Source organism: Bombus pyrosoma, linkage group LG12, assembly GCF_014825855.1.
Source record: "Bombus pyrosoma isolate SC7728 linkage group LG12, ASM1482585v1, whole genome shotgun sequence".
Taxonomy (NCBI): domain Eukaryota; kingdom Metazoa; phylum Arthropoda; class Insecta; order Hymenoptera; family Apidae; genus Bombus; species Bombus pyrosoma.
Window position 1 is genome coordinate 8,650,603 of NC_057781.1, and position 24,560 is coordinate 8,675,162.

The 24,560-nt window shown below is 30.6% G+C and overlaps 4 protein-coding genes and 1 long non-coding RNA gene across 24 annotated transcripts; 2 read left to right on the forward strand and 3 right to left on the reverse strand.

The window, feature by feature from the left end:
* Nucleotides 1–743: 743 nt before the first annotated feature.
* On the reverse strand, nt 744–7,889 carry LOC122573943 (polycomb protein Asx). Of its 6 annotated transcripts, none has more exons than XR_006318840.1 (9): nt 7,277–7,889; nt 6,872–7,131; nt 5,617–6,741; nt 5,251–5,532; nt 4,318–5,142; nt 3,994–4,230; nt 3,036–3,309; nt 1,197–1,424; nt 744–1,081 (listed from the first exon to the last, which is right to left on the reverse strand). XR_006318840.1 is itself a non-coding variant. In XM_043740962.1 (8 exons), exons 1-7 carry the CDS (start codon nt 7,530–7,532, stop codon nt 3,669–3,671), a joined length of 2,991 nt encoding a protein of 996 aa, XP_043596897.1. In that variant the 5' UTR covers nt 7,533–7,889; the 3' UTR covers nt 3,211–3,309; nt 3,631–3,668. The 6 variants fall into 6 exon arrangements, 2 of the variants coding, with proteins under 2 accessions (XP_043596896.1, XP_043596897.1); XR_006318839.1 differs by having other exon boundaries at nt 1,565–3,309; XR_006318838.1 differs by having other exon boundaries at nt 1,511–3,309.
* An 862-nt stretch (nt 7,890–8,751) lies between these two features.
* LOC122573687 (retinoblastoma-like protein 1) lies at nt 8,752–15,220 on the forward strand. Of its 2 annotated transcripts, none has more exons than XM_043740392.1 (7): nt 8,752–9,013; nt 9,524–10,055; nt 10,119–10,415; nt 11,430–11,527; nt 11,634–12,017; nt 12,094–13,479; nt 13,559–15,220. In XM_043740392.1, exons 1-7 carry the CDS (start codon nt 8,876–8,878, stop codon nt 13,745–13,747), a joined length of 3,024 nt encoding a protein of 1,007 aa, XP_043596327.1. In that variant the 5' UTR covers nt 8,752–8,875; the 3' UTR covers nt 13,748–15,220. The 2 variants fall into 2 exon arrangements, with proteins under 2 accessions (XP_043596327.1, XP_043596328.1); XM_043740393.1 differs by having other exon boundaries at nt 11,637–12,017.
* On the reverse strand, nt 9,742–15,770 carry LOC122573692. Its single transcript, XR_006318797.1, has 4 exons — nt 15,641–15,770; nt 10,125–10,243; nt 9,971–10,052; nt 9,742–9,881 (listed from the first exon to the last, which is right to left on the reverse strand). It is a non-coding gene; the product is annotated as an uncharacterized LOC122573692 (long non-coding RNA).
* A 482-nt stretch (nt 15,771–16,252) lies between these two features.
* On the forward strand, nt 16,253–19,880 carry LOC122573691. Of its 4 annotated transcripts, XM_043740409.1 has the most exons (6): nt 16,253–16,564; nt 16,637–16,869; nt 16,975–17,024; nt 17,094–17,554; nt 17,627–17,998; nt 19,728–19,880. In XM_043740409.1, exons 2-5 carry the CDS (start codon nt 16,688–16,690, stop codon nt 17,957–17,959), a joined length of 1,026 nt encoding a protein of 341 aa, XP_043596344.1. In that variant the 5' UTR covers nt 16,253–16,564; nt 16,637–16,687; the 3' UTR covers nt 17,960–17,998; nt 19,728–19,880. The 4 variants fall into 4 exon arrangements, with proteins under 4 accessions (XP_043596344.1, XP_043596343.1, XP_043596345.1 ...); XM_043740408.1 differs by having other exon boundaries at nt 16,256–16,564; nt 16,975–17,554; XM_043740410.1 differs by having other exon boundaries at nt 16,258–16,564; nt 16,767–16,869; nt 16,975–17,554.
* LOC122573689 ((Lyso)-N-acylphosphatidylethanolamine lipase) lies at nt 18,053–21,754 on the reverse strand. Of its 11 annotated transcripts, none has more exons than XM_043740400.1 (9): nt 21,562–21,748; nt 21,111–21,200; nt 20,904–21,027; nt 20,598–20,674; nt 20,262–20,468; nt 19,572–19,895; nt 19,306–19,423; nt 18,966–19,152; nt 18,053–18,866 (listed from the first exon to the last, which is right to left on the reverse strand). In XM_043740400.1, the coding sequence occupies exons 3-9, from the start codon at nt 20,918–20,920 to the stop codon at nt 18,630–18,632; spliced, it is 1,167 nt and encodes a 388-aa protein (XP_043596335.1). In that variant the 5' UTR covers nt 20,921–21,027; nt 21,111–21,200; nt 21,562–21,748; the 3' UTR covers nt 18,053–18,629. The 11 variants fall into 11 exon arrangements, with proteins under 11 accessions (XP_043596335.1, XP_043596334.1, XP_043596332.1 ...); XM_043740399.1 differs by having other exon boundaries at nt 21,107–21,200; XM_043740397.1 differs by having other exon boundaries at nt 21,111–21,307.
* Between the last annotated feature and the right edge of the window lie 2,806 nt (nt 21,755–24,560).

The following is a 24,560-nucleotide window of genomic DNA, read 5'->3' on the forward strand; positions in this document are numbered from 1 at the left end:
ATAAACGACTTAAGTGATGGCAATAGAAAAAGATTGTTTATTATATTAATTTATTGTTTTTTATGTACGATGTATATGTATACCTATAAATAATTAGAAATCTTGTTTTTATGATGAAAGCGACCAAAATACATTCTATTCCGATTCATTACTTAAACCGTTATCTTTCTGAACAAAAGCATTTCTCTTATTTTCTACTTTTATACCAACAATAAGAAATTTTTATTTACATAAATTATATATCACTGAAGTATTTTTCATATATAACGACACACCTTGTGAAAAATATAATTTCTTTTAAATATTTTTCATTCGTATCATATATTAATTAATACTAAAATGTAAAATTTTTTAGTTAAAGTGATATTTAAAAAATATAACGGAAATTATTGTATAGATGCTAATTCGTATGATAATATTAATATTTTGGCATTAATTCCTCAAATGATTATGGTTCCTAAATATTTGAATTAATTATTTAGAATTTTTCTACATAAAAATTGTCGTTTGGAAACAAACAAAAGTTGAAACGTAAATAAATAAACCAAAAATATTAATGAAGAAAATCTAAAATATAGACAAAAGAGATTTAGACGTAAACGGTTTTTACTATCTTTACAATAAAATTTACCAAATGTTATCTTAAGACATCTATTTACATATTAATTGATGCAATATATGTTTATGCTTGTACATATGATACAGAAATAAGGTAATATATACATACGAGTAATACTGATCAATTACAAAGTTTACAATGAATTTATTTAAAAGAATGAAATTCGCGTTAAAAAATGAAATACAATATGGCGAAAATTCCAAGGAAAAATATCATCACAGCCGTTGATTCTATTAATTGCTAGAAATGTAAAATCGTGCAATTATAAAATATCAAAACATTTGTTTAAAGCATTAAAATGATTCAAATATATATGAATAAAATATTCCATGCACGACAATAATGTGTTAAAAGATAATACAAATTTTTTGGTATCCGTGCCAAATTTGAATGCCAAAACTTATATCTTAGAAATAACAGAATCCTTTATCTTCAGTATTATGTTGTAACTTCCGTGATGAACTTAAAAAGAAAAGATAAAAATAATCTCATGGTTTGAAAGAAATACTCTTTTATCTGACTTAATACTACTTTTTTAATTTCAGCATTCTTAAATATAGAATACCTTTGTACATACATGTTAAGTAACTATTGCTGTTTCCGACAGGTAATGCGTTATCGTATAAAGTACGAATTCAGCGTACGTTGCATTGTGACGAAGTATACTTTGCAGATATTTGAAGATGGTTCTGGGTCTCGTAACCGCATCAGAAACTTAAAATTGTTCTGCTCCATCATACCGCTTAGGTGTTGTTTTCCCACAACGCTCACGATCGCCAAATCCGCACTTTAGTCATCACGTACACTGCGCATATTAAACGAATATGATTTTATTTACATTTGAGCGACAAATACACAATGGTTCTATCGAATCGCAATAATACTACATACTCTTATCTATGATTTCAAAGAAACATATCAGTACGAAAATTTATCTTTATATACCTATACGATAAACACAATTTGTATGTTCGATCAAAGTCGATGACAGATACTTTTTTTTAGCGAAACATGAATCATGTTATTGTACTTATACACAGACGCAACGATCGTAAAATATTTGGCTACAATTGCATAAGAAAATAATATGATAGTAGCCCTTAATTTTTCGAAGATCTATTTCGTGGTAAAATAAGAATCATATTCCTCGTAAAGATTCAAAAACATATATAAAAACTTGGACATCTGTAAAATGCGAATTATGTACACAATGTAAAATGTTGGTTGTGGAACTATGGTTTTTACTTTTATGCGTTTTCTTGTTTCATACTTCGTTTCATGATATTTAATTTCATGTTAACGTGAAGCAAATAACATATCCGATATTTATTCTAGAAAATTGTTTACAACGAAGTAAGAGATAAAGCTAAAATATGTAAATTCTACCATTCATCTAATTAGATTTCATCACTGCAATAGATTAATAATATTAATCATCAATAGTCATCCTTAAACAACATTCCTGTACAAGATGTTCCATTACAGTAAGTGTCCCATGATGAATGAAAACTTTGTCCTTGCACTTAAAAAACTATGTTAACAGAAATGAGTACAAGAGAGCATATAAGAATAAGTTTCTGACTTCCTTTAATAAAAGTTGAGATCAGCATGTACAGGAATATCTTCTAGGTAATAAGAATAAACTCAAAGTTCTACTAATAAATAAATAGTACAGATGTATGTTGAAAAATGTGATGCTTACTGGAAGACGGTATTAGAGTCTGACTATAAGAGATTTATTTTTTTTTTTACTCTCTTTGATGAGAATTACAAGAATACAGTTGTAATATTTCAATCATTCAAATCATCAATTACACATTATATACAATCACCAATTAAAAACATAAAAACCAATCAAATTATTTTACAAAAAATTATTTTATTAAAATTTTGGCAAAAACCATCCATTGTCATGAAACGAATAAAATAAAATATATTAAAATACAGGACAACATAAAGAGAAGATTTTACGCACAAGCAACCGCAAATTAATACTGAAAAAATAATCACAGAGAAGACAAAATTGAAGATTCAGAAATGTTTGCAACTGTATTCATTGATCCTCTCCGCTACATGAATTACCACTTACATTAAAGTGCTGAACAACAAATTCGGTTGCCCGTACGAAGTCTTCCAGCTTTATTTTCAAATTCATGCAATATATCATTTTTGATAAAGACTCCATCCAAAATAATATGTTTATTCGTGATTTGATACTCAGCACTCTGCACGGCCTCTTTTTAATTTATACAGAAACAATTGTTAAACAATGATTAACGTATCAGACAGGTAGCACAGATACGTTGAGGCCCGATGCAGTCATCGTGACAAAACGCGCCACACTGTCGACATATTACCATAGCACCTCGCATATTACATTCGCAGGGAGGTGGAGGATCTCCACCCATGATCATACCAGGTGCTCCGGGTTCGGCGCCACCGCCTCCTCTACCATCGGTGCCCCTTGCTTTCAACGTTACGGCCTGATGTGAACCTTCTCCTGCACTGGCCGGTCTACCACGTACTAGATGTACCCCGACTCCCATTCCCGCGATTTGAGGAGGTAGAGGTGGAGCAGAAGATGCCCTTGGTGCACTGTCTCCAACTCCTGTTCTCTGTACTAGTATATATTGACCTAATCCGCCTGTTGTCGTGGATCCTAATTGTGCTACGGTATTGCTTTCTGGAACCTAAAAATGTTGTTTAACAATTAAACTTTTTAACAATTCTTTTTATTTTAAAGCAGTAATTTAAATTTATATCCTTCTCTCATAGGAGGTATAATTGCAATTGGTTGGTCATGAGAAAAAATATATGACGCCCAAGTATTTTTATTAATATATGTAATTTCTTTTATCCTTGTTCTGTCTATTTTCAAACAAGAATCGTTCTGCAAAATAGATCACTTTGATATTTCATTTTGGTTGTTGCTCATTTTAAAAATATCGCGATATTGTTTCTACTACTTTTAGAAACTCAAAACTAGTAAATAGATTTATTTATTTAGGTACCTGTATGATACAGTGATCATCACAAACCACCCGCAAGATTAGCACTGTACACACAGAAAAATATGAAATAATATATGATGCAATCTTGAGTTTCTACTTTATGTGTGAATATTCCAAATATAGATTGCAAGATTAAATAAACTTTTGAAACATTTAAATTATAATGATATCCCTAATATTTTTCTGTTCTATTTTGTTATTTGTATTTATAAATAAGATTTTGTATTTCCTTCTCAATATACTTAGGACCTAAATAAAACTAAATTAGACAAACAATGCACCTTTGTTTTCAGAATAAAATAGGAAAAAATGTAACACGTAACATGCTACTATCATATAATTTCTATAAGAAGTATGTCATACCTCTGTGGAAGTAGCTTGACGTGCTGTTGCAAACACGTGTCTTAACATAACTGCTTGCGTTTTATTTTGAGTTTGTTTATTTTGTATCGTCTGTGATGGTTTCTGAGTTTTGACAGTCGTAATTGTACGACCACCAGATTTATTCGTCGTAAACGCTCCATCACCTCTGGCAAGTAAACTAGGCGGAGGTTTCAAATGAGCCTTCAGTTGATCTCTATTTGGTGAACTTTGTATGACCTATAATAACACAAATACATCTTATTTCACATAAAACAAAAATTAAATTCCAAACTCTTCTAACAAAAGTTGATTCGTTAAAATTACCGCTTGACATATTTGATAGCTGCGTTCTAAGTTAACTGCACCAGGAGGTTCTTTTGTAGTACTACGAGATCGACCTCCTCCTTGTTCTTTATTACTATTCCTGGAACCTCTTTGACTACCTTGATTATTAGAACGCGAAGATCTTGAGGACACAGCGACCGCCGTTCCAGGATATTGTTGTTGCTGTATGGTTGCTACAACTTGTCGTGGTTGCGTAGGAGCCGACGCTTGGTGTTGAATAACAATAGTATTTTGTGCACGATTTTGTGGTTGTACACCAATCGCGGCCGTTACGGTATTCGGAACTTGATTTTGAGTTACGGTGTTTCTAATATTCCGTGTGTTGCTATTTTGAGTATTTAATTGAACGACTTCTTCTTGCGTTCTCATTATATTCACTTGCGAGGTTGTATTCTGTTGATTCTGAATTTGAGCAGTAATTGGAGATGTGCTATTCAAAGTCGATGCAGTGTTTTGATCAGAATGAAAGCTTGTTTGTACAAATCTGATGGACTGCAGTTGTGGAAAGGCAATAATAGGCGAGCTTTGAGATTGAAAATTCTTCATTATACAACTCGTTCCTGGTGTACCGATTGCGAGACCTTCTGACTGAAACGGAGTTCCCTGAACAACTGGTAGTTGAATACAGTTGACTGATTCTACATTAGAATCTGCATTAATAAATTGCTGTGGTGGGTTAGCTGAATCAGTCGAAGTGGGTGTCTCGTTGCATTCGTCCTGAGTGGTTACCGTAATGTTAGCGGCCACAGATCCATCAAGAGCTGCAGCTACTAGTGGCCATGGAACTTGAAGCTCTTCCTGAGTCTTCATAAAATAAAATTAACTTTTTTCAATACAGAAATACATTGTTGATGATTATACATTATAAGAAGGAGATACGAAATTATTTGAAGTTTTTATCAGTACACTTACCCTGTTATTATTGTTAATATTATTAACTGTGGGGTCTACCGACCAACTACATTCTAACATTTCAGAACAAACGTAGTTATTTGCTTCTCGAAGAGCTTCATCTTCGTTTCCACTATTTACATCTTGTTGCTCTCTAGTAACTTCCGACTGCCCCGAAACCACTTGCGTTTCAGTTTCTTCGGCATTATTCGACCCCATTTCCATTCCATCAAGAATAGGGTATATTATTTCTTCAGAACATCCCGAAATCTCTTCGTACACTTCGCGCATTTCTCCCCTTACCTGAAAGAGGTGTATCATATTTGTTTTTTAACAGAACTTGATAATTTTATGTTGTAAATCTTTACAAACGGTATAAATTATCACCTCCAATTCGTGAATACGTTGTAACGTTTCACTGTCGATTTCCATTCCTTCAGGAATTTGCGATTCACCGTCCGTTGGATTCTCATGAGAAACCTGTGTTGCTTCAGTTTGATTGTTATTAATTAACGTAGAATCATCCATAACGATTTCGGTCGGTCTAACTTGCTCGTGCGATGGTGAAGTCTCAAGTATAGTTGTAGTCTCACAGTCAGACATTGGATAAATTTGTTCTTCCGATATTTGAGATATTTCCTGTTTCGAAATTTGCGGTACTTGATCTATAGAAGTTTGAGACGTACATTCTGTTGATAATTGGGACGATGTCTCCCTGGATGCATGAGGGATTTGTTCTGTTTGTTCACTGGATCTTGGTGAAGTATTCTCTTCAGGTAAGAGTATTCTATTTTCCTCGGATACTTCGAGGATGTGGTTCTCCATTGATTGAAGATTCTTTTCATCTTGAGGTAAATGAATTTCTTCATCATAATTCGTCGTGTTTGAAATACTTTCTTGACAAACCTGAGTTACTACTTCATTCTCTTCAATTATATCTTGTTTTTCTGGAAGATCAATAATTTTCTCGTCTCCCTCTAATTTATCCTGATGCATTTCAGTATCAGCTATCGTTTCTACAGAATTTATGTTTACAGATTCTATATGTTTTTCATCGATTAATGTATGCGTTGTTTCGTTATATTCTGCTGGTAATAATTCTTGTATTTCTGTTGTTTCGTTCAATTCATCTGAATTATTTATACTAGTTTCAACTTTACAATTATCTTCTTCGACTTTATCTTCAGACATAATAGGACAGGGAGTATCTGATACAGGTGTATCTACATTAGATTCTAAACGAAGTCTTAAACTTGAACGCGTTACAGCTCCGCCAGATCTTGTTTCAGTAATACAGTGAAGACCTGATCTAAGTTTAGGTTCACGTTTCTCACCCCATATGGGTTCAAAATGCTTAACTTTCCATGGATCCAATTTATTCTTATCTCTCTCTGCCTCCATCTTCAATCTTTGTTGATTCTCTGGAGTAAACTCTCCTTCTGCCAAACGTTTACGCCATTCTAGGCAAGCTCGTGCAAAGAATTCATTATTTAATCCAGATGTAGCAGCATCCTGGTAGCAACAGATAAAATATAAAGTTTTATAAAACAGATATAATTTTAAATATTTCAAAAAAATAAATAAGTAAGATAATAAAACATTATAAGTTAAGCATTATTAATAAACACATTGTTAAAATTACCTGTCTATCTACAGCTGGTAAAAGTTGTGCAAGTTTCCTTTGATATAAAGGCGGTAAACCTTGAAAGGTATGCCTATTTAAAAGAGCACGTAAACTCGTACTTGCTAAGATACTTGCTGGAGACTCAAGATCTACAAGACCAGCCTCTAGTTGTGCAGTTGCTGATAATCGTTTTGTTGATCGTCTACGTCCAGATTTTAAACTAAATCCTGGCAAACTTGCTAGGACTTCTCTCATTGTGGCAGCAGGCTCTTCGGTTGCTATATTTGAATAACGTTATACTAACATATATAACAATAAACTAATAAATCAATGTATATTGAAATTATTAAAATGTTATATCATTTTATTTATTTACTTATTTAAGCTTATGTGAATATAAATTAGTAAATATATCTGACTTACTAGTATTAATATGTTGTACATTATTAACAGGAGAAGGAGGATCATTCGGTGGAGGTGGAGGTAGTGGTTTAACGACAATCCTTGGAAGAGTACGAGAATTGCCAGCTGCAATTGTAGTATTTTTTCTACGCCTTTTGGCCTGCTGACGTAGTGCATGTTTAATAACTTTTTTACTGTGCACCATACTAGAATAGCCAGAGCAACCTGGACTAGTTTCACACCCTTCACCTTTGGCAAGTTCTACATCTGTGTCCATGACAGTACCTATACTGTGAACATCGTTGATTGAAATGCCGGCTAATCGAACATGAACTCACAATAACACTGTGTTCGACCAAAAGCGGATTTTCCACGTTTTATTTCATATTGTAGGAAAAAATTTAAAAAAGCGATTACTCCGATTGGAGAGAAATAAACATTCTTCAGTAGTAGCACCTTACTGACATTTCGATATAATCAAGGAAACTTGAACGATTTATACAGTATCGTTTAATCCATGTCATTTAAAGATTTGTGCACGTAGAAAATTCGAATGAATTTACAAATTTCACAGCTTCTTAATCCATTGGCAAAATGCCACTCGGAAAAACTCGCAAAGTTCCGCTTCTATCGGCCATATTGTATTTACATATTTATACCATGAAAGCGCTATCGACATAGAGAGCGCTTCTTAGTTCCATCAGGTTTCATAAATATCTGTCTATACGTCGTCTATACTAAATTTAATAAATACCACACAATTTTTTCTGATGAATCTTAAATTTAAACTTTGACAGATTTTGAAAACACAAATATAAGTACAAGCGAAGTTATCATATGATACCTATTTTTAACATGTATGGTTTATAATAAACAAAAAAAAAGATATTTTCAACGATGTAAGAAATAACATAAATAAGAATAGCAGAAAGATGAATACGCTAAAAGTATCTTACTTTCCGCCAAATACTTTTTCACAGGTAATGCAAGTGCACAGATATTTACATATATATATATATATATTTCACTATAGAAAACCAATAAGAACACATCATTTTAAATTACAAAGAGTAAGATTTTGACTTTTGATTGGATAATACGTAGTATCTTAATAAAAATTTCGTGGATTCTATTAATGAATAATTTAACACATAAATGAATCTTAATCAATTTATTATTTATACGTATGATAACATTTATAAATAACAGACAATACGTTATACTCCTCTAAAATTAAAAAAATCTTGTCCGAAAATTTTGCCGCCCATTTTGGTTTCATTGTTTCAAAGATTGTGAAAACTACCAATTCGTATTTAATGCTTAGGAATTTTTTAAACGGACATTTTCTCATTCTTCCTGTGATCCAAGATATATTGCATAAAATACATTATTTTGAAAATAAGTCAGTTGCGGAATATATTAAATTTTCGTGCAAAATTGACCTAAGGATTTTTTTCTTATAATTGCTATTCTACATTTCCCGCCAACATGGCAAATATGGCGGAGCTCGTGTCGTTTCCCGCCAAGCCCTCACGGAGCTCTCGTATGGCGCACCTCACTTATATATCAGTATAAATTAATCGTGTTTTTTTGTGGTTTTTCTCAAGTTTTTAGATAAAAATGGGACAGTCAGACGATGTAGAAGACTCTACTTACAGTAGACATCAAGATTTGTGTCAGAAATTGAATATGGATGCGACTGCTGCATCTGAAGCTTGGAAATCTTATGAGACTATTCGACAAAATTATACTCTTGAGGTATTTTTTGAATTACTCATTATCTTAATCATTTCGCATTCTATTCATTGTTTCAGATTAATTAACGTAGTTTCTTCATCTTTGAACTATAAATCGAAAATATGTTTCTTTTGCTGTTTATCTACAATATACAAATCGTTTAACTCCCCTGCTCAATGTTTAACGTTATTGAATTCGCGGTTTGTTTTACTCAACCGATTAAAGCGCACCAATTTAAAACAATAAGACTAAATGTTAGTTGCTTATATAAATTATTTTTAATCAAACACAATAGTTAATTTATGGAAGAACCTGATGTAGAACTACCATAATTTGATCCTCTACTATTTAAAAATTGACATTGATTTTAAATATTATTGCATTCATCAATGTCTTACAATGTAATTTACTTTTGTCTACTGTTATTTATAAAATTCTATATAAGATTTATATGTATATTTTTTAAAAGTAATATGTATACATGTATCTGTATAATCATGCACGCATAGAAATTCCTGTCTGTTTTTTCAGGGTGATCAGTTACATTGGATAGGGTGTGCATTATATGTAGCTTGCCGTAAATCATCTATACCTACTGTTGGGAAGACTGGTACTAATGTGGAAGGAAATTGTGTTTCATTGACACGTTTATTACAATTGTGTAATCTTCCTTTGATACAGTTTTTTACAAAAAGTAAATCTTGGGCTGACATGGCCAATATGTCGCAAGATTTTCGTTCAAAGATTGAGAAACTTGAAGGGAACTTTGCAGTGTCAATGGTTATATTCAAAAAGTATCAGCCAATCTTTACTGACATATTTAAAGATCCTGTAGATGATATTTCAAGGCCACCAAGATCAAGGAGACACAAAGCAATGCCTTGTACACCTGCAAGAGTATTTGAATTTTGTTGGACATTATTTATTTGTATAAAGGGAGCATTTCCAGATATCTCTGATGATTTAGTTAATTCTTACCATCTTCTCCTAGTGTGTTGCGATCTTATATATAGCAATGCTTTGTTGGCTAACAGGAAGGACCTATTAAATCCTAATTTCCCTGGTAAATATATGCTGGTTATATATGCAAGAAGAAATAAATTTTTACTTATGTATTTTTTGACAGGTTTACCATCAAATTTTAATGATGAAAATTATACTCCACCACAGACAGCAAATTGTATTGTTAGCTTATTATGTGAACGTCATGAAGCTATTGCTGTTGAAGCTAAAGTAATTAAGGAATATTATCTGAAAAATCATATTAATAAATTGTTCAATGAAAGAGTTCTGCGTGGTGATCAGACAAATTTCTCTGGTATTTTAGAAGCTTTATATTTTGATGGAAATAGCAAAGCTATCAACAGAGTGTATGAACAACATGTACTAAGTGTTGGAGACTTTGATGAAAGGATTTTCTTAGGTAACTTTCTTTTGTTGTTACTGTATATTAACCTTTTTTATAGCTTCTAAATTCGCTTACTACTAAGGAAACAATGCTTGTAAATAAAATAGTGCTCTTTACTGTATGCCTGTATGCTGGTTGTTATACATTTTTGCTTTCATAAACATAGGTTGCTTGTAAATCATAAATTTGAGTAAGATATGGATCTTATTATTTATTTTATCCTATATTAATTAATATCACTTATATATGTATGAAATTACAAATTCAGGTAAAATAATATTCTATTATTTATTTTTGTTTAAAATGTTCATAAATAGCAAATTTTCCTATTTGTATATACAATAATGCTTCAAGCGCAAGCGTGTTTTCTTATGAGTTGAAAAGAACAAGAAATGAAAGAGAATGAGAAGCAGATTCATTCAGTTGATTCTTTTAGTTCTATTTAGTAATAATAGCTTATTACTTTGACTTACAAAATAATGAAATCAATATAGTTATCCTCTTATCACAACATGTAGATTCTTAATGAATCTGTGAAAATTTTCTGGGACATTACTGTAATTATTTGTATAAAACTAGTAAGGTTATTTTATAGATTTGCTTATGTTTTTTTGATTTGCATTTTTTAATAAAGGACAGATAATGACCTAATAATCTTTATTTTGTCTTTTTGAATAATTTTCATTTCTTGCTGTTAATCAATTTGTGTCTGCTTTATCTTGATTGTGGTATAGCTGATTGGAGAAGAGTGAGATTAAATGGAATATCAAGTTTGGAAATTGTTGGAGAAGATATAGCTTATCATGCTAAATTATCTAAACGTATTTTCATGAGAGGTAGGTTTATAGTACATGGAAAGCTGCTATAAGAAAGTAATGAGCTTGGTAGTAAATAGCATAAGGCTCTGGCATGAATGCATATAAATTCTAAATTGTTTATAAGATAGTTGTATATAAGTTATCCCAAAATACTCAAAAAATGGAATATTAATGTGTTACAAATATTATACATAATTTTATTTCATTTCAGGTCATGATGCCAGTAATAACATCGGTTCACCTACACAGATGATGAATGTCGGTGATCTTCATGAACAGTTTCAAATGAAGAAAGAACAATATAGCGGAGTAAGTATTAAAATAATTATATATATGCATTTATCATTTTTATAAACCTTGCAATTTTAAACAAATTTTTGTTGTAAAAAAATTTATGTATATTTAATGTTTATAGCAGATACAACACTTAGCTCCACCCACTCCATTAACTGGACGCAGTTACCTCAGACCAAAAGATATTACTAATGTGACACCAGTATCCACTGCAACGCAGAGTGTAATTCGGCTCCAAGCTATGTTAGCAGGTCAAACATCACCGAGCGAAAATTTGTTGCAAATCTTAAATAGTTGCTCTCAAGACGTAAAGACGCTCGTCGAGACGAAAGTCAAAGAGCTCGGAGAATTATTTTGCGCCAACTACAACAAAAGTACAAACGCGAATGATACCACGTCAGATTTTGGCAAGATGAGACTTTATTTAGGTCAAACCCTTTTCTATAGACTTCTAGAAATGATTTTAAATGACGAGAAACGCAAGAAACCAAATTATGACGTTACGGTATGTTGATTAGTGATTTAAAATTTAAATAAACTAAATCAGTAGATGAATAATATCTTATCTTGGTATGTTATAGAATCTTCTGACGAAAGAAATCTTTATTCAGTGCTTATTTGCCTGTTGCTTAGAGATAGTCATTTACTCGTATAAAAGCAACGACAAAATCTTCCCTTGGATTTTGAACGCCTTGAATTTAGATGCCTACTATTTCTATAAAGTGATAGAAATTATAGTTAGAGCGGAAAATCAATTATCACGCGATGTTGTAAAGCATTTGAATCAAATAGAGGAAAAGATATTAGAATCACTTGCATGGCAAAGTGATAGTCCTTTGTGGGGTGCCATTCAATCCACACCTGAAGGTGTACCAAGCTGCGAAGAAGTTTCTTTACCAGGCATGTTGGAAACTGTTGACCCGAATATTCCAGGACAACCTGTATTGAGAAGGATCGCTTTGGACCGTGGTACTCATCACGATGTTCAACAAAGCCCTATTTCCTCTGCTTCAGAAAGATTTCAGTCTCCTGTTGCAGCATCTGGTGTAGCTAAGAAACGTCTATTTCCTGACACTAGAATCGGTGGACAAAGCGTCTTACGAGTGACAGGTCAAAGTGTTTTACCATCGAAAGTTTTGACCATTGATGGCAATTCAAGAATACTTCTCTTACCTGAACAAATTACAGTTCCAAGATCATCTAGTGTACAATCTACAGGTACTCCGATGCAAACTGTAGCAGTTAACAGAGAGCCAGCAAAACCAAAACGAACCGGTTCTGTCGCACTATTTTTCAGGAAATTCTATAATCTAGCTAGTGTACGCATGTTAGATTTATGCGGTTCGTTAGAAATAATGGACATCGATTTAAAGAAGAAGATATGGACGATCTTTGAGTACTCTATTAAGGAACGAACAGAATTAATGAAGGACCGTCACTTAGATCAAATTTTAATGTGTGCAATTTACGTCATATGCAAGTTGGCAAAGATGGAGAAGAATTCGTTCACTGAAATCATGCGATGTTACCGATTACAACCACAAGCAGAATCTCACATATATAGATCAGTACTTATAGCCAAAACACCATCCGGCGAATTACAGAAGAATAATGAAGAAATCGGGCAGAAAGATGTATCCGATAAAGAAACCAATGCGGCACCTCCTACACCTACAAACATGGCTGGGACTTCGCAGAACTTCGGAGAAGAAACACGTGGAGATTTAATTAAATTTTACAATACAGTATACGTACCACAGGTGAAAGAAGTGGCGAATAAGTTGGGACTAGCACGCGGAAGCGTAATGAATCTATCATTAAGTCCACTACCGAAAGGGAAGCCTCCCGCGAGTTCACCGGTGAGACGTGTCACCAGTAGTATTATGACACGTACATTAGATCCGAAAGCTATTTCTGCTTCTCCAGCACCACAACTTAGTTATTGCTTTAGTCGTAGTCCTGCTAAGGTAAATTAAAATCGCATATTTCCTATGTAAAATTTTATTATTAAATCATGTATTATATGTATTTTGTTTTTATTTATAGGATTTAGAGGCTATTAATAAAATGATGATTTCTGTCGACCCGAAAAGATCTGTGGGCAAGCGACTTTTAACAGACGAAACCGACGTGGAGATGTCAGATGGAGGACCATCTCCGATCAAAAAAACAACTACATTTGTTGCGCGTAAATTGGAAAACATAATTGGCGAACGACGTACGCAAAATCAATAAGAGAATTTAATTGAACGTTAAATAACTTATTGAAAATATGGGTAATGAAAGGAAAACTATTTTTTTGAGACGTCTTCGTTCTCATTGAATAAAAAATAATTAATTAAAAAATCAAACAAATAGGAACAATCATTTTGAAGTCGAATTTTTGTTTCTTGGCTGTGTGGCTTAAAATGTTCGCTCGAAATGTTCTCAGGTATGATCATGTTAGAAACAGAGAGAGAAATAACTGATCGTACATAGGAATAGGATAATGTTGTATTCGGTAAAGCCAGAATTTTATTTCCAGTGCGCTCTTTTAGCTATTTCAATGAATTTAATTAAAAGAAAGTTATTTTAAGCATTGTTTCAAAGATAATAATTCTGGGATGTAAAAAAGTTAATTTGGGCATTTTCTTAGCACTTCTTCCTTAGATGTAGTTTAATTTTAAATATTATATTTTCGTTGTGTAAGTATTCCATATCACATGTTAATAGAGAAGATATGAAAAACATATATTACGTGTCTATCAATTGATGATTATGAATGAATCGTTCGATTTTCGTGTTATACTGGAAATGATTCTGACTTTTATTGATATCGCTGATCAGTGATATTTTAATCAAGCTATGTACTATCTTTACAATTATATATATTAACTTATATATAATATATGATGAATTTGTAAGAGTTACGGTCATAGACGTTAAAGAAATTTTATTTTACCAGTAGATTTAAACATGCTACAAAGGCAGTCGAGTGCTCGAAGCATGAAAATACGATCTGGGTGATATTTAATTAAATGTACGATCATTTGATGTATACATATATATATTGTTTGATCTTTCGATTATAATAAGTTATTCGCGTGTCTCGGAGATTTCGTTTGTTTCGTGAACTGAGACTTTTTCAATTTCCGATCACACCTAACTAGGTGCGTAATGTTAGGATGTAAGCGTTCTTTTTTCTTTTTCTCTTTTTTTCAAATTTTACATTTGATCTCATTAAATTTGTCTTTTTATTGTCAAACAATACATATTAAATTACAGATAATATTATTATTAAGATTAGATCAATATTTAAATGACTTAGGGTTTAAAGGAAAGCTCTCATTTGTCCAAGAAATTTTTCATAAATGCGGAACAAAAAGAAATTTGTAAAAAATTTGTAAGTAAAAAAACGAGTCGATTATCTCAAAGAGAAATCGTAACGCGATTGTAATAACAATATTTTCAGTATCGTTATTACGCATGACAGTTTACAGCACAAATAGTGTACTTGAAAAGTTTTCGAACTAGAACAATATAGTTCGGTGAGGAAGAGATCTTGCTTCTCATACACATACGGCAGTTCCTCTAATGACTTCTTTTAGATAAAAAAGAAATTGTAAAGAGTTTTATTGGCATATAATAATTATTAAATAGTTTATGTGTACATAGTATTGTAATTCGAAAGTAAATTAGAAAAATAAAAGGCGAAAATTTTATATGTTACATCTGCTCTAATATTACTGTGAATCTTTATTCAAATTCATATCTTTATAAACACGACTAAGGGAATGGAATTTAATTGGAGATGTATTTCACCCTCGAAATATTATAACAAATACTTTGAATATTTTACACATTTTTACATATATTGTACATTTTGTAGTTTTAGACACAAATTTTGTATAAATATACATCTGCAATTTAATTATTTTATTAAAAATTTTACATATCAAAAGTATTTTTAAAAATATAAAGAAATCTATAATAATTGTTACATTTTTCCTTTTTATTTATAATATTTTTAATCTAATATAATGAACACTAATGACAATTAAAGGTGACTCAATTATGTAAAAGCAAATTAATATTCAGAGATTTATAGGTTAAAAAATTGAAAGATTGATTGGATGACTTTTCTCTAACCTTAGTAATACAAAACAAAAGGTGATTCCACACTAAATCGATTGCTTTTTTCTCTCTCGATATCTGGACTTTTATTCCAAATGGGATATGATGTAGTTCACGTGAAATTAGAGGTTTAACTCATCATTTTACTCGTCCCGAAATCATTTAAGAAATACAAGCTTTTGAATTTTGCGATCTTTGTCCATCTTTGGAAAAATGGGTTGTACGTTTGAATTTTTATCTCGGAAGCTATTTATGCTATTGGGTAAACCTGTTTTTGTTTTAATCGGGAAGGATCGCTCATTCTAAATAAATTTTTATTGTATTGAAATATAATTATCACATAATTAAAAATTATGTTATGTTATTGAAAATTATAAACAAATTTTTATTTTGCAAATTCTATTTCAAGGTCGTGTTTTTTAAAATTTGAAAAAATTACTATGATATTTCGTGAAGTTTTCTCTATAAAATGGTTAAATTCCATTCTTGTACATGCTTTTATTAGCAATAAGTTATTAAAGTAAGCGGTACATCTCGCAACAAGTAGACGAACCGCATGGTCCGCTATTGCGAACTGCTGATGCTAGTCGAACGAATATTACCATAGCTCGTGATAACATTCATTGGTTGAATCATGATTAGAAGTCAATATGACATCAAAATAATCGCTAAAGTTGCTCGATTTTATATATGCATAATTTTTGTATCAGCTATATATTTAGCGCCTTAAAACTTATTTTCTAGTTTGGAATACCGAAATCTATGACACTGCAAGCAAAGAAGTCAATAATTTTGTGTCCCCTATAGTAAAACATAGCCATAAAATTATGTTAAAAAAGTAGGTTATATTTAAATAGTAAAGACATTAATTTATTTTTATTGAATTAATTAACAGTTAAAGGATACACAAATGAAATACATAACCTCAAAACATTCATAGTAAGTATACAAAGTATGTTGTAACTGCAATTTGTAATAAATTTAATAATTTTATATTATTTTCATAAAAAGAGTGCTTTTGTTTTATATTTAAATTACTTATGTGAAATAATATGTAAATCAATGTTTTCAATACAATATCGTATTGTGTCACGAAAAATACATTTCCACAACAAAATACAAAATATGGAAATATCAACAGTAAAACAAATTTTTCGATGCATTTTTACTGACAGCACAAAATATAATATAGTGAAACAAGCAAAAGTTATGAATAAAATTATAAACAAAAACAAACCAAAAAGGTAGTACACTCTATATTTTCTAAGCAGATGTAGATTTTATTTATTATTTCTTAATCTTCTTTTAACTAACTTCTTTAAAATGGTGATTGTTTTATTTGTAAACAGGGGGTCAATCGATAATAACATAAATCCTTGTGCACATGCAACTTCAACAAGTAAACTTTCTATATATACAGTGCGAAGGATGATTGTTCTAAATAAGGTTTTTATGAAATATATTACAGATTTAATGTCAACTGGAGAGATAGTTCCTGAGATTCTAAATAAGAATATAGAGATTTCTCATGTTAAAGTAACTGCAGATTTTAAACTCATTAATGTATATTGGATAGACAATAATACTAAGAATACTGACATAGAAGAACTTTTACAAAAATGTGCCTTTCAATTGAGGCATGAATTGTCTCAACTTCGTGTTATAGGGATTGTACCTCCTATTCAATTTGTCAAATGTAAAGGTATAAGTATTTTAAGGGAAGTAGAACAAAAATTGAAGATTATGGACTTTGGGGAAGATCATGTATCTAGTCCATATCCAGATGCTATACAACAGACCATTACTGCTTCTGGAACTTCTGATGTTAATCAAAATGATGAGAATGTTGAAAATGATAACCTTAGTGTTACTTTACCAGTAATGAGACATGATGTACTTGGATTAGATCATTACCGAATTATGTCTCAGGTATATTATGTACATATGTACAATAGCTATGATTATTAATATAATATTTAAGAATATTTATCTTTTTTGCAGATAAAATCCTCATTAAATAAATCAAAAAAATTTGCGATAAAACAAATAGAAAACATACCATCCTTGAATTCATATTCTACATCAGATATAAAAAATAGCACAAATTTTGTAACTAATATGGAACAAGAGAGTGAGTTTAAGCAATTTTTATATCAAAGACGAAAAGAACAGAAAAAGAAAATGAAGAAATATCGAGTAGATAATTCTATTTATGATTCTGAAGAACAAAGTGACAATGATGATCTTGGAAATGATTATGATGATTTCACAGAAAACAATTATGATGATTTTGACAATTATGATGAAAACATTGATTATTACAAAAAACATTAAGGACATGATAAACAATAGGGAATTGATAGCATATAAACAGTTAGTATAGCAAATTTGTTTTGTACAAACATTAATAAACTAATGTTAATGATATTTATTTTCCCACAGTTCATTTTATTTTATGTTACATTTGTGCATAATGTACAATTCAACTTCCCTCTGTAAGACTCATAACATGACATATTTGCAATATTCGTCCAAATTTTTGATCCCATTGACCCGATTTGATTCTGATGATTTATTATATGTTTTGTGATCAATCTCATGTATTTAAATAATTCCTTACATGTACTGTTATTTCCTTTTTCAATACTTATTATTTATTTTATTATATCTATAATCATGGCAAGAAATTGAAATTTGTACAAAAATCTAATACTCCAATATTTAACTAGTTTTCGAAAACGTAGGTGGTGGGATAATAAACTTAAACTAAGAATTGAGTACTGTCGTTCTTGAAATAATTCAAGAAATTATAAACTATAAAATTAACAAAGTAAAACATAAATTAGAAATTAAATTGTACAATAATATTAATCAACACGTGATTCTTGTTTGGTATACTGCAGTACATGTATACCTAATCTAAATCACATAAATCATGTAATTCGTCCGAATGAATATTAAAGTCAATAGAGTATAATTTAACAACAAAATTTTATACTAAATTTCAACTAGATCGCGTTTGTGGTGTGTTCAATTCTTGTTCCTGAACGGTTTTAGAGTCAACTTCCTCGTTAGTTAAAATAAGTGAAATTTGTTGTTCATTTATATTTTTAATGTTTGAACGAATATCTGATACTGTTAAATGGGGTATCGAATCACTTAAATTGCATGCTTCTAATACATATTTATTGAAAATTTCACTTTTATCAGCATAAACATGATGTCCTGCTCCTGTTATGGCCTATAATCAATCAAAATATACCATTGAAATAACTTAAAATTCATAATTCGTTCTCGAAATTCTTTCTAAATCTTTATATCTTCTTCTTTATGTTCTTACCTGAACATTAATGTACGACAATGCTCTAGCTTGTTTAAGTGTTTCCCAAGATGAATTATCGACCCAAGATCGACTACCATACAATAGAGTTATGGGAATATCTGGACTTAATTTATCCATTCTCCTAACAATAGGATTTTTGGCCCAACCAAAATGTTGCATCATTGCATGAAATGCACTCTCACCACTTTTCATTGGACATGTGAAAATTTAACTTTTACATTTTATATTTAAAACTCATATATGAAAAATTTGTTCAATGAAATTAAGAACGTAAGACTTCAAAATCTGTGTGAATTCAAAAATTTTTATTCTATATTTAAAGATTTTAAATACTTACGATGGTGTTTGGGCATTACATTGATGCAAATACTGTGAAATCACAGCAGTATCATCCTTTAATACAGGTGCAAATTTTTTTACTATATCTGGCCTTGTTTTTTCAATTAACCACTGCCCTAAAGGAAATAACATTTTATATACTATGAAATACTACATATTTTATATAATCTTGAGTATATATTATGTACTACTATATATACCTATAGTACAAAATTTTACATCTCAAAAATTGGCACATGAAAATATGATAGAACAAGAACTAACCAAATGGACCAGCTACTCTCACTGGCCATAGTGGGTTTAATGGTTCCATTATATATGCTATAACTTTTACCCACATAGGAGCTCTGGAAATTCGTTCTACAGGTCTTTCAGGGAATCCCCAAGGATCGGCAAGAATCAGATGTTTTATTCTTTCAGGATATTGCATACTATATGATGCTGCAAGGAAACCACCCATTGAATGACCTAACAGCACAAATTTTTCTAACTGCATCTCCCTGCGCCATTCCTCTATGGAACGAACTAGTTGACTCTCAGCTACTTGTGCTTCATTACTAAAAACAGGACGACTACTTCTACCAAAACCTGGATAACAAGAATTAAACGTTTTACATAAAACATCAAATACACAAAAACATAATTGTACATTATAGATCAACAAATCAATTTAACATTAATTTGTAATTATATGATCTTATAGGTAAATAAATACAGTGATACCAACTGTCACTCTTTGAAAAATATGCAACATCATTTGTTTCACAAATTATATATAATTCCAAAGTTCAATCTTAGTCATCTATGAGTCATGCATGATAGCTACTGTATTAAAGAACAAAGTATATCTCCAAACAGCTTACTTTGAAAAATAATTGGATAAAATTGAAGATTTATATCTATTATATATGTAATAAGACTTTTAAGAGATCTATAATTTTCTTCTATTTTTACCTAATATATCAATGGCATACACTGGTCTCTGTGAAGCCAAAGCATCAAGATTTAAACACCATAATGCTACACCTGCCCCTAAACCATGTAACAGAACAATTGGTGTGTTTGGTGATTCTTCATTTAAGGAAATGGTCCATATTTTATCTGATGTTCCTACAACTGGTCCTATGTCCACATACCATCCTCGATATGCAGTTTTCAAACCTACATCGTCAAAATATAGTAATTGTTAAATCAAATAATCTTTACCCTATTTGAAATTATCCTGTTAAGTTGTAAATCTACTTTACCATATAAACATTAAATGAGAAATAAATAATTTAAGTAACTTACAAGAAAGAATTTTTTTCTCAACAGAACGTAACATAGCTGAAGATGAGCCAGACCAGCTAAACCATTCCCAAAACCAGCTAGTGAATAAAAAAAGATTTATTATTCATGAATAAAAAATGTTTTTCATAAATAAACAATAAACTTTATTAAACCTTTCATAAATTTCACATTATATCATGCATTACATATTTATAAAATTACATTTTTATAACAGTATTTTTTACATAAAAATAATATTAATTATTAAAAATAGAATAATAACAAAAAGAATTTTTTAATTTAACGTAATTTTTGCATGGTACATACCACTGATCACGTATCATTGTATTTTGTCTTTTTTCGATACTGTTACAATGTAGTTTTACAAATGTCACATTACAATTTATATGACACTGAACTTGAAAAATTGCCTCATGTTATATAATAAATCCTGACAAGCATGTTAAACGTGAGATCTGTGTAGTTTCAATTTCGAAGACTTGTAATGCGTAAATTACGAAATAAATTACCTACGTGCTTGTACGTAAAATATAACTTGAAATCGGATTAACTACATATTTCTTTGGTTATGATTCTTCGTGCTAAAATTGTTTGGCGCGTGACCTTGAAATGCAACCCAACATAATATAGTTAATTCTTTGACTTCCATATTCATTTTTCTTTCTATACATCTATGTAATGTTTCAAAATACTTCTATGTGTGCGGTTATCTATAATATAAATCTATTAATTACAGCGATAATTTCTATTGCCAACATTGAAACGCGCGTCAAAACTTCTTAACTTAAATCTTGAACACGAAAGATGATGCAATAGTGATAATGAAATTATAATAAATTCTGAACAACGCTGTGTGTTTGATATCGCCGAAACACATAGAAAAATCAATCAGTTTGAACTAAGAAAAAAATAATGTGACTGACAGTCATGAAGGAGAAGATATTTATAATCGTTTGATTCGTACCTTTTCGATTTGACAATTTCATGATTTGCCATTAGCTTTTACGGTGCTGTTGTTGTTCGAATACGATGATTTCTTTGTAGACAATGTTAGAAAAACAGTGCGTCGACGTAGCCAATTCTATTATCTAGTCTGTGTCGATTCGAGTATACTGTCTGTTGAAGAGCGAAAGGGTGGGAGAATCAGCTGATGTACATATGTGCTGATGTGCTGAAGAATGTGTGGAGTTTCTTCTTTCATGAAATACAAAATACAAGTCTTATCATTTATTGTTATATGTATATATATATTTTTTTTCAAACTACGCAATAATTACTTTATTATCAGCATATTAGTTTCCGAAAGTTCTATTACGATAATAAACAAAGTGTTGCATCTAGCAAATGTAATTTAACCTAAAAACTTTCACGATAACTAGCATTAACATGTAGATGCATATATTGTATATTATGAATATTTTAGTTTTTTTTTAAAGGAAGAAGGAAACTGATTGTTTGTTTACTAACATTCGTATTATTCTAGCGTAGTTTATATTATTCGTTATCTTATAAGTTCGAGAAGTTCATGGCGATTTGATATGAACGATAATTCAATTTTATAGTAATTCTTATTAGATAATATTATATCTATATTACTTACAGTTTTTTTAACATATATTGTTTTATATTTAAATTCTGGCATATAAATTAATGTGAAGCTTACAGAGAATAAAATATATCGGAAATGATAGAATATATCGATTTGTGAAAGACAGCGATTAAAGATAAAAAAAGAATGTCGTACATTGTTGTCGGAAAAGGTATAAAAATAGGTGTTTTATACATTGATAAGAGGAAAAACAGGTTAACATCGATTATATAAAATTAATGGCTAAGATCTTATTTTGGTTTCCAATTAATAATTTAAAATATTTTCAACTTTTGAATAATTAAATTATCCGCATGATTAACACTGGTCTTTATAGTCTCATAAAGTAAATGAAACTAATACTTTATCTTTGTAACACGCAACAAAGTGTAAGCGTAGTACAATGAAGAATACCAGACAAGGCATTTTATAATGATCAGAGAGCTTCTATACACAGGCTCCTGGGTGCTTTTGGCTCTCCCGACAATATGAGCTATTCATCCCAATCAGCACATCCTCATTGCACCCATGCACAATTCTCATTACTCGGTCCTATTGTTTCGGGAATTCAGACTTATACGATAGCTGATGCACTGCCTTATAGTTTTATACTTGCACTTCTATTAGAAGTAGTATCTATAAAAATATGATAAAACTGGATTAACAAAGTTAAGCGATAAAAAATAATAATTAAAAAAAGATATATATATATATTTATCATCCTTTTGTTAACAAAAGATACAACCGATAATATACAATAAGAAAGTCATAAATGATAATGGAAAACGAAGAGAACTGTAAAACACGTTCAATACCACCAGAGCTAGAGATCGATAACTTTGTTAACTGAACTGTAGACCATTATAAATATTTTTCTCAATTGATGTTTATACAGTATTCAAAATATAATTTCATTTTAGGTACAGTAATGTATGTTTCTTGATAATATGTAAACATAGGGAAAAGATTGGTTAGTGAAGGAAAAAAATGAAATGCTCTCGTATAATATCCCCACCCATTTAAAAGTGTAGATTATATTGTTTTCATTTCATTAGATATAGTGAAAGAAATATATAAAGGACATAAGAAAGGTAACAAGTATTTACATTTCGATAAACGTATTCAAAGAAAAATGATTGTGCCTATATCTATATTCGATGTAATGCATAGCGTACGTGGCGCAAGGATACAAGTACATTTCGGGCGTCGTCTGCTGGCACTACTTTCTTGTCTGCCAGTCAGAAAGGAGAATCTCGAATGGAACGAATAATAATTTCCATGCCTAAGACTGCACATTGCATTGACTTGCCATTTCATTAATCCTGAATAAATTATGTCAACTCTAACCTATAGGTAATTTACCTTTAAAATCATAATAGATAATTCATCTTTTGTTCAAGTAAAGACAGTTTTTATTTCCTGAATAAAAATTTTCTACATAATTATATGATAACTCTTACTTTTCATATATTAATTCTAACCTATTGTAATAGCAAATAATAAAGTAAAAACTTATTTTTATTTTTATTGCTTTTATGTTTATGGTAAAAATGTATCTTTATATTTCATTTTTGTGGGACAATGGTATATGCTTCAAACTAATCGATAATTCACGAATACAATTCGAAGCTTGTTTTCAAATATCGTGAATATATATGCATCGTTCATTCTCCATTGTTCTTTGACGACGCAATTAGCTATCAACGTGAAAGAAACCACTTTTCTTCGACGTATCTGCGTTAGTGATTTACGGTACAAAGGCGTACCCCTCAAACTTTATGCCTTTCTGTAGTATCGAATTAATTTCCACGCGTAACTTTCTCTCTCTCTCTCTCTCTCTCTCTCTGTCTAACGTTTCAATCGCATTTTCTATTCGAGAAGCGTTCGTTTAATCCTGAATCCGTTATTGGTATAATTAATTGAAATATTTAATTCGCATAATTCCATTTTTAACGATATAGCTCAATTATGCAGATAATTGATTTTATTCATTTTAGCCATCTTCATGTTATATCCACGTTTACATATTTACCAATATTAATCATCGATCTCGTACGGAGTAAGTTATTCATGACTTTATTACAAACAGTATAAAAAAAGCAATCATTTAGAGAAAATAACAATTACTATCGATTGGTTATACCTTATAATATACAATAATATACAAGGTATAATATACAATATTTCTCAGTAATGACTTCGATACCATGATCAATGAGAACACGAATTTGTTCGTATTTTTTCTTCTGTTCGCATGCAACATTATACTATAACAATCTATGATAAATGTAGAGTCTCATAATCAAACATTAATCATTGTTAGATTATGGTAAATGATATCATGTTGTTTTGTAAAACAGGTTTCGAGTACAATA